Here is a 16,749-nt window from a genome sequence, read left to right on the forward strand (position 1 = left end):
GCGGTAAACGCCATCTGTAGTACGATGCTACATTTTAGGATTACGTATGCTCCAACAAAGTCCATTTCAATATATGGATATCTACTTGCCGAAACGAATCCCGGCGTAGCTAACCTCAACGTGATAGGCACGTTACCATAATAGAATAAAATAATTCGAAGTGGTCTGTATTCTGTCGAAACTGCCAGACGCGGATCGCGATTTCGATCTTTTTGGATCTCATCAGCGCGTCGAGAGCATACGTAATCCTAAAATGTAGCATCGTACTACAGATGGCGTTTACAACGACATTTGTGGTATTTTCTAAAACGCACTGTTAAGACAGCAGGTAAAAGTTGGTCTGTATTCTGTCGGGCTGCCTGCGACGCGCTGATGAGATCCAAAAGAATCGAAATCGCGATCCGCGTCTGGCAGTTTCGACAGAATACAGACCACTTCGAATTATTTTATTCCTGACCGTTAATTTCAAATTATATTGTTTTCTCCAATGTGGCGGTCAAACAACTTTATGTTTCTTGTTACGTTGCGGTATATTCAATCATCTTCAGACTGAAAAAATTTTGTTTTTTTTTAACCTATAGCTCTATTAAGTTAGGTATTATACATTTGTTACTAAAATGTAATTGTTGGTCAAACAACATACCTTTTAAAGTGTTACTGCTTGTATACAGATTTTAACTTAATTTTAAACATTACTTCTATTATTATTATTATTATTTTAATTTATCGTTTATGTTATTAAATTTATTTAAATATTTCCTAAATTATTCGTATTAGTTATGAAGTTTACAGTGTGGGTGTTTTTTTTATGTGTAGGTATCTTTTCTTTGATAATCTGATTTTTATAGTTAATTTCCCAATCCAAAATTTCAGGTTCTTTGAAATTGAAATTGTGTTCTGATAGTGCAAAACATGCATTAAATAGCAAAAGAAAAAATTCTACCGTATTTTAAATAACTATATCATACCTACGATAATTTATCGATAAACAATCAAAAAAGAAATTACCTACCCGAGTGCACTTAATCCACTTGTATATAGTTATTTGCTTTGGAAACGATTATGAAAACATCGCATGCAACTAAGTAATCGATACAATTACCTCTTATACATTGTATGAAAAGGTAAATAAACTAATAAATAGGAGAGTAATTTAATTATTTTACAATAAATAGTCAATAAAATTTGCCAGATTTTTAATAATTAAATTTTGTTAAATTTATTCTTACCTAACATTAATAAGAATTTTTAATATATGCGGCTGGTGTTGATCAATAAATATTTATTATCATCATGGTCCAAAATTTTGTAACATACAATAAATGATTAATTTAGCTAATCAAAAAAACATACGTTTAGAACGTATCAAACTGAATTTCAGAAGAATATAATAAACTGGATCTTCATGCAAATTAAGCTTCGGTAATTTTCTAGAGCAACCTTCCGTTAAATAATTCACGGTTTTACGATACAGTTGTTACACTTTTTTTTTCCTAACGTTTTAAAACAATTCAGGGAAACTGTCCTTCAACGTTATTAAAACAGTGGGTTTATTTACATTTTATTAGCGCTCGTACACACGTATGAATATTTGTTTACACTTCCACATTTCAGGTAAAATACAGAAATAATTACGAGCGATAAAATGAAAAATTTACATGTACAAGCTAAGCGCATGCATTTATACGTAACATTTGTAAACATGCATCCAATTCTTTCCTAATGTACACATTACTAGATTTTATCCGCTGCTTCGCTCGCGTTCATGTCCTAAATACTTGTCAAAAATCATCGACGGCAACATAACAGTGTCTTTTTTTCGGGATAAAAGATACCTTATATCCTTTTCTATACCCCTAATAATGTCAAAAAAATTTCATGATAAGTTTTACCTGCGGCGTTGCTCTCGTTAATGTATCCTAAATACTTGTCAAATCATCGACAACCACATAAAACTAATTTTTTTATCCCTCGGGAACAGTATTGTTTTTCGGGATAAAAGATACCTTATATCCTTTTCTGTAACCCTGATGATGTGTGTACAAAATTTCATGAAGAGTTTTACCCGCGGCTTCGCTCGCGTTTACGTTCTAGATACGTGTCAAAAATCATCGACGACCACATAAAACTAATTTTTTTATCCCTCGGGAACAGTATTGTTTTTCGGGATAAAAGATACCTTATATCCTTTTCTGTAACCCTGATGATGTGTGTACAAAATTTCATGATGACCGGTCGAGTAGTTAAGCCATGAAATGGTAATAGACAGACAAACAAAAAACAAACAAACAAAAAAAATATTCGATTAAGCTAACGTGCCTATCACGTTGAGGTTAGCTACGCCGGGATTCGTTTTCAGCAAGTAGTTAACCATATATTTAAATGGACCTTGTTGGAGCATACCTAATCCTAAAATGTAGCATCGTGCTACAGATGGCGTTTACTGCGCTATTTGTGGTATTTTCTAAAACGCACTGTTAAGACAGCAGGTAAAAGTTGGTCTGTGTTCTGTCGGGCTGCCTGTGGCGCGCTGATGTGATCCAAAGAGATCGAAATCGCGATCCGCGTCTGGCAGTTTCGACAGAATACAGACCACTTCGAATTATTTTATTCGTTTAAACTCACATTAGCATTTTATAATATTACATAGGATACGTTTGTATTTGATTCATTCTTGTTAAAGAAAAAAGGGAATGGATAGATAGCTGACGCAAATTTCAATTATAGAGGAAACTAGCATACTTGTAGTTATTAGATAAAATTATCCTTATCGGCGATAACTAGTTCTTTTATTCCATGTAATACCTTTTAACTAATCTACATATCTTTATAATACAGGAAATATACAAGATACCTATTTTGTCTAAAAGTTTAACAATAAATTGTTCACTCGACTGTCTAACACACGAAAAGCAATTTCGGTTTTGTCAACGATAAAAGCGTAATATGTTTTTTTCAATTGAATATAGCAACATATACATTTACAAAATTGATCTTGTAGTCTTGGTCATGGCGTTGCAAAGATACAAGACTAAACAAAGACCGTCTTTAAACTAGTAAGACTGAACCAAGAACGTCTTTGTACTAGCAAAACCAAGACTAAAACCAAGACCGAACAAACAAGATCGAGATTAAAACAAAAACCGAATGAACAAGACCAAAATAAAGTAGACAAGACTAACGAAAAATTATTACTTCCGGTGGATTTATGAAATAAATTATTTCACGCAACTTTAATATATTACTTTCTTGGAATAAAACTCTTGAAATTTTCAGTTTATTAGATTTTAAAACTAAATATAGAAAAAAATACAACGTGTAATTATACAACACGCTACTGAAGTGAAATTTCTTTAAACATACCCGGATCGGGGATAAGAATTGTTTTAATCGTAATATTTGTAGACTATGAATTTAAATTTTACACTATACATGCCGAAGTTGCCTGTGACGAACGTTGCATTGAAGCGCGCTCACGGCTCAAGCGATCCCCACTACGAACTCGACTACGTGGCCGAGTAGAGGGGTGACATCCGTTGCATGATTTCGTTACACAGCAATTCGCATGAAACGAACTTACCCTACCGTACGTAAAGAAGTTTCACTCCAAAAAAAAAGAAAATTTACCACTGTCCAAAAAAGGGATTTGCAAGATCATGACTGAGACTATAACAGCAATGCCAAGACCAAAACCAAACTTAGAAGTATTTGAGCAAGATGAAGACTTTGCTTATCACTACGTTTATGTAAATTATTGAACACAATCTCACAGACCTGGGAAATTTAATACTTTGACTCTTTGCATATGTTAGGCCCGAAAACCGAAAATGCTCAGTGGCCGGAAAAAACGGCCACATCGCTTTCTGGCTGCCTTCGAACGCACAGAACGCGTTTTGGCTGTTTTTAAACGCTCGCAATGCGTTCTGGTAACTGTTAAACAGCCGGAACGCGTTTTGTCAATTGTTGAACGCTCACAACGCGTTCTTAATGATTTGCCGCTTTCTACCTGCGTACAATGAGATTTATATTGTACTTATAAAACAAATGAATTTCAATCCATTTTTCAGTTTTTAGTAAACAATTCAATTATTGACAACTATAATTGGATACCAAAGATGGGTTCGGTTTTTCTCGCCGAATCATTTCAACAATATTAAATTTCTTATAATTGTTTTTCAGTTCTAGGAAGAAAGTTACACTGAACACTTAGTAGTTTGAGTATATAATAACTAACTTGACTTCATGAAAAATCAGTACAGTTCTCGTCAGTGTAGCGAGAAGATCAGTCTGTCATTGACTAAACAACTTACTAAAGTCGTTTGAAAAGTTACACTTTCATTAAAATGTCTGATAAATCAGCGAAAGAAATTTTTTATGATAAAGTAAAACCAATTATTGATAGTTGTGACGATAGATCTATGTTGCTGTCTGAGGAAAGGTACGAATTGCTTGTACGAGAAGTTGAGCATGCATAAAATGCGCCCAAAAATCAGAAGTCTCGACAATATAAGTGTTCAGTGTAACTTTCTTCCTAGAACTGAAAAACAATTATAAGAAATTTAATATTGTTGAAATGATTCGGCGAGAAAAACCGAACCCATCTTTGGTATCCAATTATAGTTGTCAATAATTGAATTGTTTCCTAAAAACTGAAAAATGGATTGAAATTCATTTGTTTTATAAGTACAATATAAATCTCATTGTACGCAGGTAGAAAGCGGCAAATAATACAAGTCGAACATTAAGAACGCGTTGTGAGCGTTCAACAATTGACAAAACGCGTTCCGGCTGTTTAACAGTTACCAGAACGCGTTGCGAGCGTTTAAAAACAGCCAAAACGCGTTCTGTGCTTTCGAAGGCAGCCAGAACGCGATGTGGCCGTTTTTTCCGGTCACTGAGCGTTTTCGGTCTTCGGGCCTAACATATATATTCCTTGTTCCTAGTAGGCAGTCCGCCTGCTTATTATTCGAATATGTCTTCGCGATAGTGCTCAATAATTTGATCTCGTCACATTCAATTGAATTCTCGAAGGACGAGCACGTGTGTTGAAACTAAAGGGGATAGCGTTACGGATACCAATAAAGTAACACAAAGATAATTTCGAAACAACTCATTCAAAAGATGAGAAATTGAGAAGTAATCAGTTTCATCCCTGCCCGTCACCCTACACTCATCAAATGTGGCCGGGGTAGCCTAGCCGACATGAGTGTCAAGGGTCACGGAAATGTGACGATGCCATGAACCCGAAATAGATTTCCAATGCCAGAGTACAAGTAATCAAACTGGAAGGAGGACGTATCCTTTATACAAACGACTAATGATGGAGATTGATACTACGAGAAACCCGGAAGCTCCAGTTGAGAAATCTTTCTGCCTATATTACCAAACCGTTTGAGGTAGTAGTAGTGGTTGCATCCCATACGCTAAGCGAAAGAAGATTCACCTCAATTAGATTTAGAGAAACCGGAGGTAGCCCCAGGTAGGACGATGTCCTCTATATCTATCCCCTCTTCCAAGTGGATTGTTAGAAACGTACCCCTCCCCCGTCATCCAAACAAGTTACAGTAAAGTTTGCCCAAATTACCTGAATTTCTCCTTCATAAATCATTCATCACAGACATAAAAGTAACCATTCGATCCAACATATAGATAAACAACAATTAAATACAGCAGTTCTCATTTTGTATTTCAAAAGAATCTTTATTTATACATTTACTAGCTATCTGAGGTCTCGGAATTAGGAGTAAATCAATTCTATAACTAAAAAAGGCATTCCACCGAACGGGACCCGAACACAGCCTCCCGCGTTGCTAGCAAGCAATGATTTCAATGAAAGCATCATGTTTAACACGTACCAAATTGAATTTACGAAGAAGATTTATAAACTGTAGTAATTTTCTAAATCAACCTTCCGTTAAATAATTGACCATTTTATGATGCAGCTGTATTTTTTTTTCCTGTTAAAACAATTCAGAATAACTGTCCTTCACCGTTATTAAAACAGTGGATCTATTTACGTTTTATGAGCGCTTATACTCGTACGGATTTGTTTACACTTCCACATTTCAGGTAAAATATAGAAATTCACGTTGAACTTTTCCAGTTTTTCTCAACATATTCCTAAACATGCATAGACAAACATAGACCTAGAGTCGCAAAAGATTAGTATGTTCAGATTTGAAGATGGTAAGCAGTATTAACATCTTGCAAGGAGGAATTAAAGATAGTTTTAAATAAAATAGAAGCAGTATTGACAAAACAGTATTGTATGAAAATAAATAAAAGCAAAACAAAAATACTGGTATGCAAGGAACAAAAAGTAGGGAAAGAGCGAACAAAACGATAGGAGACGAAACATTAGGTTAGGTTAAGTCAGATAAGTCAGGACTGAAGGAGTAGTAGGGATATAAAGCAGAGGATAGCACAGGGTAGAGTCGGCTTCAATAAAAAGAAATCACTTCTATGCTCGCGAACGATTCATTTAGAAATTTGGAAAAGATTGTTAAGGGTGTGTTTGGAACGCGGCGCTGTACGGGTGCCAAACATGAATGGTGGGCGTGGCGGAAATGAAAAGGTTAAAGGCATTCGAAATGTGGTGTTACCGGTGAATGATGAGGATAGAGTGAATAGAAAAGGTTATAAATGAAGAGGTATTAGAAAGAATAGGAGAACAGAGGAATGGAAGTCGATGAAAATTAAGCGAGATAGGTTGGTAGGACACCTCCTCAGGCATGAAGGTCTAGTCAGAGACATATTAGAGGCAGAAACAGGAGTTAAGAGGAGTAGAGGTAGACCTAGATTAGATTACTGTTCGCAAATAGTTAAGGATGTGGGTTGTTCTAGTTTGAGGGAAATGCGAAAATTAGCTCAGGATAAGAAGAAGTGCGTGTCCAACCAATCTTGGGACTAACAACTTTATGATTATGATGATGATACCAAGTCCTAAAAACGTCACGAAAATAAATGTATTGTAGCGGTGCACGCTTTAGTCACGCACGCGCGAGATCATTAATTTGATGTAAGTACGATACTTGTACTTATGATTTAAAACTCTACTTCTGAACTGCTACATAAATTTCAATAATAATAATGATATTTTTTGCAATTTTAAAATTTCCGCAACAGATATCAATTTTCTTTAAAATAGAGCAACAGAACAGTAAATCCTCATGCTGTTACATAAAACGCATTCTTTTAACAATTAAAATTAGCTTATGAATATACATAATAATAACTTACCATTAACTAAAGAATATCCCCATGCCGTCGTCATCCTGCAACAAAATCCATTTACAAAAAGTGTTTTCACTGGTCAAATTACAATTGCAATGAATGTCAATCGTGCCATATTAAAGATTTAGGAAACACATTGATTAAAAGGAATTATCCATGATTGGCAGGCAATAAGGCGATAATCTAACCGTAATAAATAGCCTAATACCCATCAATTGCGGAAAAATCCTAATGTTAAGTTAAAAAACGATAACAAATGTTTATCGAAATTATTCTTAGGTATGTCTCACTTATTAAGTTGTTCCGTTCAAGACAACACTTCAAGCTGTCAAACATTAACATCATGCCTTGAAGTGTCCAAACGAATCACAATATGCTAACAGAAATGCAATTTAATATTTATGTTACCGGAAATGTATGAAATCCGTCATTGTATACAATTCCTAGGAAATTTGTATAATTCCTAATATGGCCCGGAAATGTGTAAAATAAATTATATTAGACACATTTCCTAGGAAATCTATACATTTTCTAAACAGCAATCGGAAATGTATTACAGGTACTAAATAGGCAATTATACGCCAGGCTATTTGGAGATGTACGTGTAAGATTTATGACAGATTGGAGTTTCTTTAACACCCCTGCCTGCTGGAGTAGGGTTGATACGTTAGATGTTGCAATAATGTGAGGAGGTTATCTTTGTTTCAGCAAACACGATTACCTTGAAGTTTTAGTATGTTGTAGAAGTGATAATGCTGATCATTTACATATATATTTAAAGATATGTTGGGCGCCTAATGAATGGGTTGAAATGAATGGAATGGAATGGAATTAATGGGATCATAACGAAACATACTTTTCGAAGAAATTATTTCAACATTCATTTTATTCAGAGAAAGCGTTAGTTTTATACATTTCCTGGTACAATATCGGCATTTCATATAATTCCTAGGAAACGTATAAATTTCCTAGTATATGTGTGTATTAAAGAATCTTTGAAACACTATTTTGTAGATTTCGTAAATAGCTTCGGAATTGTATACATTTCCTAGGAATTGTATACAATTCCTAGATTTCATACATTTCCGGTAACATTAATACCCCATTACACATTTTGCTCAATGGTTACAGACCGTTTTTACCGGATATTCATTTAGCTAGGTGTCCCCACTTCAGGAATCAATAGCAAATATCATCACTTGGAAGTTTTTATGAAAAAGTTCCATTTCCGGGTATGGAACCGCAAACAAACCAAGCCTCAATGAGTTCAAAATCTATAAATACCTGAGATAACATAAAAGTAGATACTCTTATATCAAATATATTCCGTAGGATACCGATCACTTATTTATAGCGTCGTGAAATATTTCCGATTATTTCCCGTAACTTCCTCAAAGTTCCTTTCTATTTTATTCCATTTTACATAATGTGTTTTACTAAATGTACAAGGGTTGGTCAAAAATTAACCAGAATTTTATTTTCCCAACTCACATTGAAACTCAAACGAGCTTGTGGGCTATAAGAATATCGGAAGGGGATAAATACATAAATGAAATTCATCACTGAATTTACGATCTACAACAAGTAGCATTATGTCAATATAGGAGGCTCCATCATCGATTTCAGAACGTATCATTGTGTTGTTTCCCCATGAACAACGGCGTCAAATTTTCACATCCATCAGTTTAGAAATACAATAGTGTTACATACCCAAGACTATGACTAGGCCACAAAATTTAAGAGAGACTGTATAAGCTGTAGAAGATGAATCGCAAGAACAGTTATGTCGGATGACAATATTCGAATTATTCTTGACCTCATTATAAACAACTAATCCTGTACAACTCATGATATTGTACATAAATTTGCATCATTCACGGGAATGCACATTCCATTGAAGCGTGCGAGACGCTACAATGGTTTTCACCCAGGAGGCTCGGATTCGATTCCCGTAATGGAAACCATAGTCTACTGTAGTCCATTGGACGGTGCTGTAGAATATTTGTCCATCAAAAGCTTTTTTCTCCATCACGTCGGGGTCACCAAAATAAAGTTGAAAAGCTCCAATCTATTTGCGAGACTGGAGCTGGATGATGAGATGACTATGATCTTTTTGCGAAGCCAACGATCAGAAGAAGATGAGTCTATTTGCGAGACCGATTAATTCGAATATTTACACAGTATTTATACTATTATTATGTACATAGATTAAACGTAAAATGTTTATCTAGCAGTTTGGTCCGAATTCGATGGTTGACCCAGTTTTGGTCAATCGACCACGACAATAGAAATGCTGAGTCCGTATGTCTTCCAATTATATACTATACGGAGTGTTCCCAAGCCATAATCACTGAGTCCTCGTTTTCAGTGATATAATATTTGCAAAATGAGTTTCTCTGCTAATTGATATAAAATCAAATGCAAGTCTTGTGAAAGCAAAAACATATCTTCCAACTGGGATTTTTTTTGTGACTGAGAAGGTGTATGTTCATGGATTTCCTTCAAGATCATTAAACTGTAAAAGCTGCCAGGTCATGGAAATGTACTAAAACCGTTTACAGAACCAATAGGCGCCAGCAGTCACTCGGGAATGTGACTCTTCTGCGCTATAACCCCAGGCCTCAAGCTCTGAATACTTCAGACAGTTATTTATTTACCTTGGACAACGATCTGCTCCACAATTCTCCGGACATGGAAATCTAAGAATCACGTTGGCCTAAATAAGTCGCAAAAGATAAAGAAAATAACGTATCTTCCATTGCCAAAAGAAAACAGTAATGTCTGAACAATAGACAGAACAACAAATTCCAGGGTAAACCCGGAAATTTCGGATACCTAGCTACCCTGCAGGAGTATATGTCTATCACAAACAGGATGTACATTGTACAATATTCCTTAAGTATATTTCAATATGCGTTTTATGCCAATTGTAAAAGGATATGTAAACGAACCTTCTTAAGTTCCCTTATTATGATCCAGTAAATTTAGAATATATGCACAATTGTGAAGTAAAATTACACATTGAAACTTAAAATTGTCTATATGTCAAAAGTGACAAAAATACAGACAAATACTTGTGCTAATTTTCGAAAACCCTATGAATTCTTAAATATTTACTTAGTTTACATATAAGTACTGTTATGGTTATTTCAAACATAACGTTTAATTTTTTAATAATTTATATTTTACCACCATTAACGCCTACATTAAACCGCTAAACCTAAGTAAAGGAAGTTTTACACAGAGGTTTTCTTTATGATGAATACCAGGAATAAGTAAGGATATGTCAAAATTCTACCCCTAAGCGGGTGAAGAAGGGTAGCAATGATCATTATCATCACGACAGATAGTCATACACGAATATCTGCACTTTTTACTATCCTGAACAAGGCGACTCGACCCTGTCCTATCTTCTGCTTCATATCGTCACTAGTACTTCCGTCCTGACTAATCTGACTTCCTATATACCTAAAATCAGTCACATCTTGTAATCTTTTGCCTCCTATCTTTATATTCGCTCTTTCCCTACTTTTTCTTTCCTTCCATACCAATATTTTAGTTTTACTTTTATTTATTTTCATGCAATACTGTTTTGTCAATACCGCTTCCATTTTATTTAAAACTATCTCTAACTTCTCCTTGCTATGTAATCTGCGAATCTAAGCATACTATTCTTCTGCTCCTCTATATTTATCCGTATAATTGTAGTATCTTTAATGATGTTGGTCGCATCTTTGATGTATAGGTTAAAAAATAGCGATGACAGTGTGCATCCTTCTCTGACTCCCTTCCTAATATTTACTACTTCTCTACGTTGCAGCCCAGCTCTTTATTTTTTTAAAAGGTACGCTTGCTAGCTGATCGTCAGCAAAGCGCTAATATAAGATGCGTGAGTGGAAGAAATACAGCAGCAGTAAGTGGGATGTATCATCATCATAAGGTCGTCAGTCCTAGTACTAGATGGACACGCACCTCCCCTCTTTCCTATCCTGAGCTAATCTTCGCATTTTCCCAAAAGTAGAACAACCCACCACGTCCTTAACTATTCACGAAAGGTAATTTAAGCTAGGTCTACCTCTACTCCTCTTAACTCCTGTTTCTCTAACTAGATCTTCATGTCTGAGAAGGTGTCCTACCAACCTATCTCGCCTATTTCCTATTGGCTTCCATAGAGTCCTCTGTTCTCCTATTCTTTCTAATACCGCTTCATTTTTAACCTTCTCTATCCACGGTATCCTCATCATCCGCCTATTCGCTATGTGCACGTTGACGCCGGTTTTGAAGTGTCGGTTTTAGAAACTTTACAGTGAATAAATCCAATTACTTAAGAAATTATACACACTCAAAAAAAATAATTATTTAATACAATTTATTAAGTTTTATCCTGCAGACTATGCCACCATGTCAGAAAGCACTTTTTTCGTGTTCTGTAATTCATTGTTCAAATACAAAGCGTAATTCAAGTTTGGAATTTTATTGTTTTCCAATCGCAAATTCACTGTTTCCACACAAATTACAGCGGCGACTAAATTCGTTAGATGCAGTCCGAAGGCAACAGTATGTTTAAGAATTTCGTTATTTTACGAATACATATTATTAAAGAAATAAACAATATATAACAGTATATACGATAATATCTGGAAATATAATAAAACAAATATAATTTTTAAATACACATAGTTTTCTATTGAGCTATAAAAAACTAGACATTGATTAGAAGACTAATTAGAAATTAGATTGATGAATAATTTTCTAATCTTATATTATCATAACCTTATTTACATTTATTCAAAATTAACTTGCCTTCATTTCTACTTTATAGGGTGGTAAAGTAACTGAAGTTTGCCTGATGACACTACGCCTAATCAAAATAGTCACAACCATCTAATCTAATACTTCAATTCTCATGACATGAAGAACGGCCAAAGCTTTACCTTTCAGAATTGTTTGAGGACTAAATTTAATAGAGTAAGTTATCTTCAAAAAACCTGGTTCGAATAATTTTATTCATTATTATTATTATTAANTTTAAAAAAAAAACCCAGTTCGAATAGTTTTATTATTATATTATATTATTATATAGCCACTTCTCCTAGATTAGTTTAAATATTATGATATTTTTCCATTTATTTTATTTTAACTGTATTTAATTTAGCTTAAACGTATTTTTCTCACTGAAAAGTTTGAAAATTGGCCACAGACAGCGCCACAGTCACTTTTGCACATAGCGAATAACACCACATTTCGAACACTTCTAACGTTTCCTTGCGCTTCCATTGCGCCCACCATCTACGTTTCCCACCCGAACAGAGCCGTGCTTCAAACATATAGCGTTAACAACCGTATTTTTGTTATCCTCTATGCGCTATCCTCTTATATCTCTACTGCTCCTTCCATTCAAAAAAAAAAATCAACCCCTAAAAGGGACATATATATTTGACGATTTTTAAAAGTCAGCCCTTACGGGACGAAATGGGGTTGCTGATACTTTTGTATTTGAAATCTAAGAGACGGCAACATGATATAAAGCATAAAATCAAAACTTTGTAGGGGTGAATAGGGGTTAAAGCCTTTATGAAGAAACATTATTAACTTCCGAGTGCATTAAACGGCTTCCTGCGCGAGCGAAGTCCCCGTACGAAAGCTTGTTAAACATAAAATAATTACAGTAATAATATGTACTTACATAAACGAGCTGTACACACTATAAACGACACACCAGTACGCAACTCTTGCATATAAGTGAATAAATGCATGCATCCATGCATACCGTCCCCTATTTCTCTATTAGGCACATTGCATTGATTAGATTATTGTTATAACAAAAGTATAAAGGTCAATGTGCGGTATCACCCACAACATTTATATACATGTGAAGAGGAACAAACGTTTTGAAATGAAAAATAAACAAGTATCCTTCAAAAACAAAGAGCATTACTTAATTAACCATACGGTAAAACTTAAAGGGGTTATTCCGTGGGTTACTCTAAGAATATTTTGTCCATTGATAATTTTTGAAAAGCAGCTTTGTTTCCAATATGCAGAACGATAAACATATTTCGACATAAACCTTTATCGCTATATAGGTATTATAGTTGAAACGATCAAAATTGGCAAAGTCCGCTATCTCTACCTCTACTCCTCTTAACTCCTGTATAAATTAACTGTGAGAATGAACGTATGTTTTATCTTGTTTCAACTTGGAACTGTAGTCATTTGCTGAGATTTGAACACGCCCATCTTAAGTTTGAAAATGCTTCATGAGTAGTACAAATAAAGTGAAAAGATATAACCGAATAATAGTAAGCGGTGCAACGGTTAGACGTAGCTTAGGTAGACAAAAAATTAAAGTCGGATCTATTACTGCCTGATTGGAATTATATCTTTAAACAAGCGACTTTGCTTTCCTAATAAGAATATGGAACTTTTTTTAAAATCCTATGCTGGTAACATGCTCAAATTCTGCTTGTCTGTATCTCTTTCTGTTACACATCAATTGGTGTAAGTTATTCCTTTTTTTATTAGTGTCCGCTGCAATTCCTACCTGGCATCTCTTTTCTATGTTTACGATATTCCCTACATCTGTCGTGAGTGACCGCTCTGGTCTAGTTAGTAAGTTGAAAGAAGTAAATGCGATAGTACTCCCAACTATATACAATTTATTGTGAAAATTAGAGATAGGTCAGGTACTCGGTATCGATACGGTACCCAGCGGATCCGACACGTTATGTAAAATCCACTGGGTCGCCGTCGAGACTTCGAGATATAATCTACGTTCACGTTGTCAACGCAGCACTACCATTGAGGATGTCAGTCGCAGTAGCTGACGAAACGTCTGGACACAATAGTTCACTTAGACCACGGCCTTCTACTATGGATTTCGGCCGTGAAAGCCTTTGTTCTTATACCAACAGTATTAATTTAATGTATAATTAAAAACCTACCTAGTGAAAATTGGTAATTAAAAGTAACTTGGGGTTGGTCGTTGGCCCCAATTTTTTACAAGTGAACGTTTCAAATTATTGTTTATGAATCAATTAATATTAACATTTGTCTTTCCCAGAGTGCAGAGTGATAATTATTGTAATATTTAATTAAGATATATGAAAGTCTAGAACATTACAAGAATTGTATCAGTGACATCAATTAATTTAATTAACGATAACTTATTACTATGGTTTTGTCAAAATTTCATTAGTTTAGTGTTTAAACGACTTTTTGAACAGGACTTAATGTATAGGGTTGTTCGGAAAGTCATTTCGTTTTTTTTTGTGAAAATGAAAGACAGTTTTCGTATAATAAACAAATACTTTATTAAATTATATATTGACCGTTCCGGTCCAACACCTTTTGCCATCTTTCTGGTAGTAGCATAATTCCACGCTCATAAAATTTTTGGTCTTTGCTGGCAAAAAACTGATCGAGGAGGTTTTTGACCTCCTCATTTGAGGTGAAGGTTTTACCGTCTAAAAAATTTTGGAGTGACCGGAACAAATAATAATCCGATGGTGCCAGGTCTGGAGAATATGGTGGGTGTAGCATTGTATCCCATTCAAGCTGTAAAAGCTTTTGGCGAGTGACCAAACTTGTGTGAGGTCTCGCGTTGTCTTGGTGAAACACTACACCTTTCCTGTTGATTAGTTCTGACCTTTTCTGTTGAAGTGCATCATTCAGTTTGTCCAGCTGATGACAGTAGACTTCCGAATTAATCGTTGTGTTATCCGGTAAAAGCTCAAAAAAAACGATTCCTTTAAAATCCCACCAAACAGACAGCATCACCTTTTTTTGGTGAATATCGGCTTTGGAAATGGTTTGAGCCGGTTCATCTTTTTTGCTCCATGACCTCTTGCGTTTGACGTTGTTGTATACAACCCATTTTTCGTCCCCAGTGATGATGCGCTTCAAAAACGGATCATTTTCGTGACGTTTGAGAAGCGAATCGCAGACGTCAATGCGGCGACACAGATTTCTCTCTGTGAGAACATGGGGAACCCATACATCGAGCTTCGAGGATAATCCCAGGCCTTTCAAGTGGTCATAAACTGTTGAATTTGATAAATTTAACCTCAATCCGATCTCACGTGTTGTTATTCGCCGGTTCACATCAACTAATGCCTTTATCGCGTCTTTATCAGCTTCAACCGGCCTTCCCGAACGTGGTGCATCTTCGACATCAAAATTGCCGGATCGAAATTTAGCGAACCAGTTCTGGCACTGGCGTACTGTCAACACACCTTCTCCATACACATCAGTCAATTTCTTTCTGGCTTGAACAGCATTTTTACCCTTTCTGTAGTAAAACAGTAAGATATGTCGAAAATGCTGCTTATCGCTCTCCATATTTAAAAGGGCACCAACCAAAAACTACTGCGTAGAATTAATTGGAATTTTTCACACACAAGCCTTGCTATATGAGCTCTCAAAGCATATAAAAATTATACGGCTTAAATGTGAAGTTGGGTGCAAAAGAATACAATTAAATCCTCTGTCGGGAAAAAACGAAATGACTTTCCGAACAACCCGATAGTATAGTGAGGGTGGTATTTAATGGAAAGTCCCCTCCTCCACGAAAACAAAAAAAAAAGAACAAAGACATGAATCACAGTGGTGCATCTCTAGTGAAAATCCCAGTATTTGGTTTTGTTTTTATTTAAAAAATATCAAAATTGGTTTTGTCGAGACAAAACGGCTTTCTAAAAATAATCAATGGACAAAAAACTCAAGAAATACGCGCTCTGCACCTAAGCATAAATAATTGGTGTAATAATTATGCACATTGGTGATGTTTTAATTCTTTCTTTCAAATGTATTTTTTGGTAAATAATCAAATTTTTTTTGCTATTAGTATTACTATTCAATATCATGTTGGCAAAGGTTTGAATGTATGTATTATTATATACTAATTTTTCCCCGCGACTTCGCTAGCAGAAATTAATATTGTTTCTCCATAAAACCTTTTAACTTTCAAATACAAACGTAGCAACAACACTCCATCCTTAAAGGTTGATTTTTAAAAATTGCCAAAACACGTATCTGCTTAATTTCAACAATGAGCAACCTTCGAGTAAATCCGAGTACAAATAAAATATACCTCATGGAAACGTTGCAACCTCTTTTCATTTGATTGATAATATCAAACAGCATATATACCAAGTTTCAAGTAAATTCAACCACAAATAAAGTATGTCCCAAACAAAAATTACAATACCTTTTTACTCCCACGCCCCTTTGGAGTTAAATTTTTTTAAAATGCCGAGATAGGTCTTTCATAAATTAAATGGGAGACCATTAAGACCAAGTTTCAAGTAAATCTGACCACAAATAATATATGTTCCATTTAAACATTGCAACTCCTCTTCACCACTCCTCCCTCCCACCACGGGAACGGGATAAAATGTATCCTATATCCGTCTCCTTGTTTTAAGCTACTTCCCCACCAATTTTCAGCCAAATCGGTTCAGCCGTTCTTAAGTTATAAATAGTATAACTAACACGACTTTCTATTATATACATAGA

At 35.0% G+C, this 16,749-nt stretch overlaps 1 protein-coding gene across 5 annotated transcripts in view; it reads right to left on the minus strand.

Moving 5' to 3' along the window:
* The window catches only part of LOC108736498 (carbonic anhydrase 13-like), a 35,599-nt gene that overhangs the window by 7,750 nt on the left and 11,100 nt on the right, over positions 1–16,749 (minus strand). For 3 of the 5 annotated variants that reach the window (XM_018468946.2, XM_018468948.2, XM_018468950.2), the window contains exon 2: positions 7,240–7,274. In XM_018468946.2, coding sequence (XP_018324448.1) covers positions 7,240–7,274 — 35 coding nt within the window. Of the gene's footprint in view, positions 1–7,239; positions 7,275–10,184; positions 10,258–12,919; positions 12,949–16,749 lie in introns of those variants that run through there. The other 2 variants (XM_018468947.2, XM_018468949.2) reach the window with 2 other exon arrangements.

Source organism: Agrilus planipennis, unplaced genomic scaffold (genome assembly GCF_000699045.2).
Source record: "Agrilus planipennis isolate EAB-ADULT unplaced genomic scaffold, Apla_2.0 scaffold175, whole genome shotgun sequence".
NCBI classification, from domain to species: domain Eukaryota; kingdom Metazoa; phylum Arthropoda; class Insecta; order Coleoptera; family Buprestidae; genus Agrilus; species Agrilus planipennis.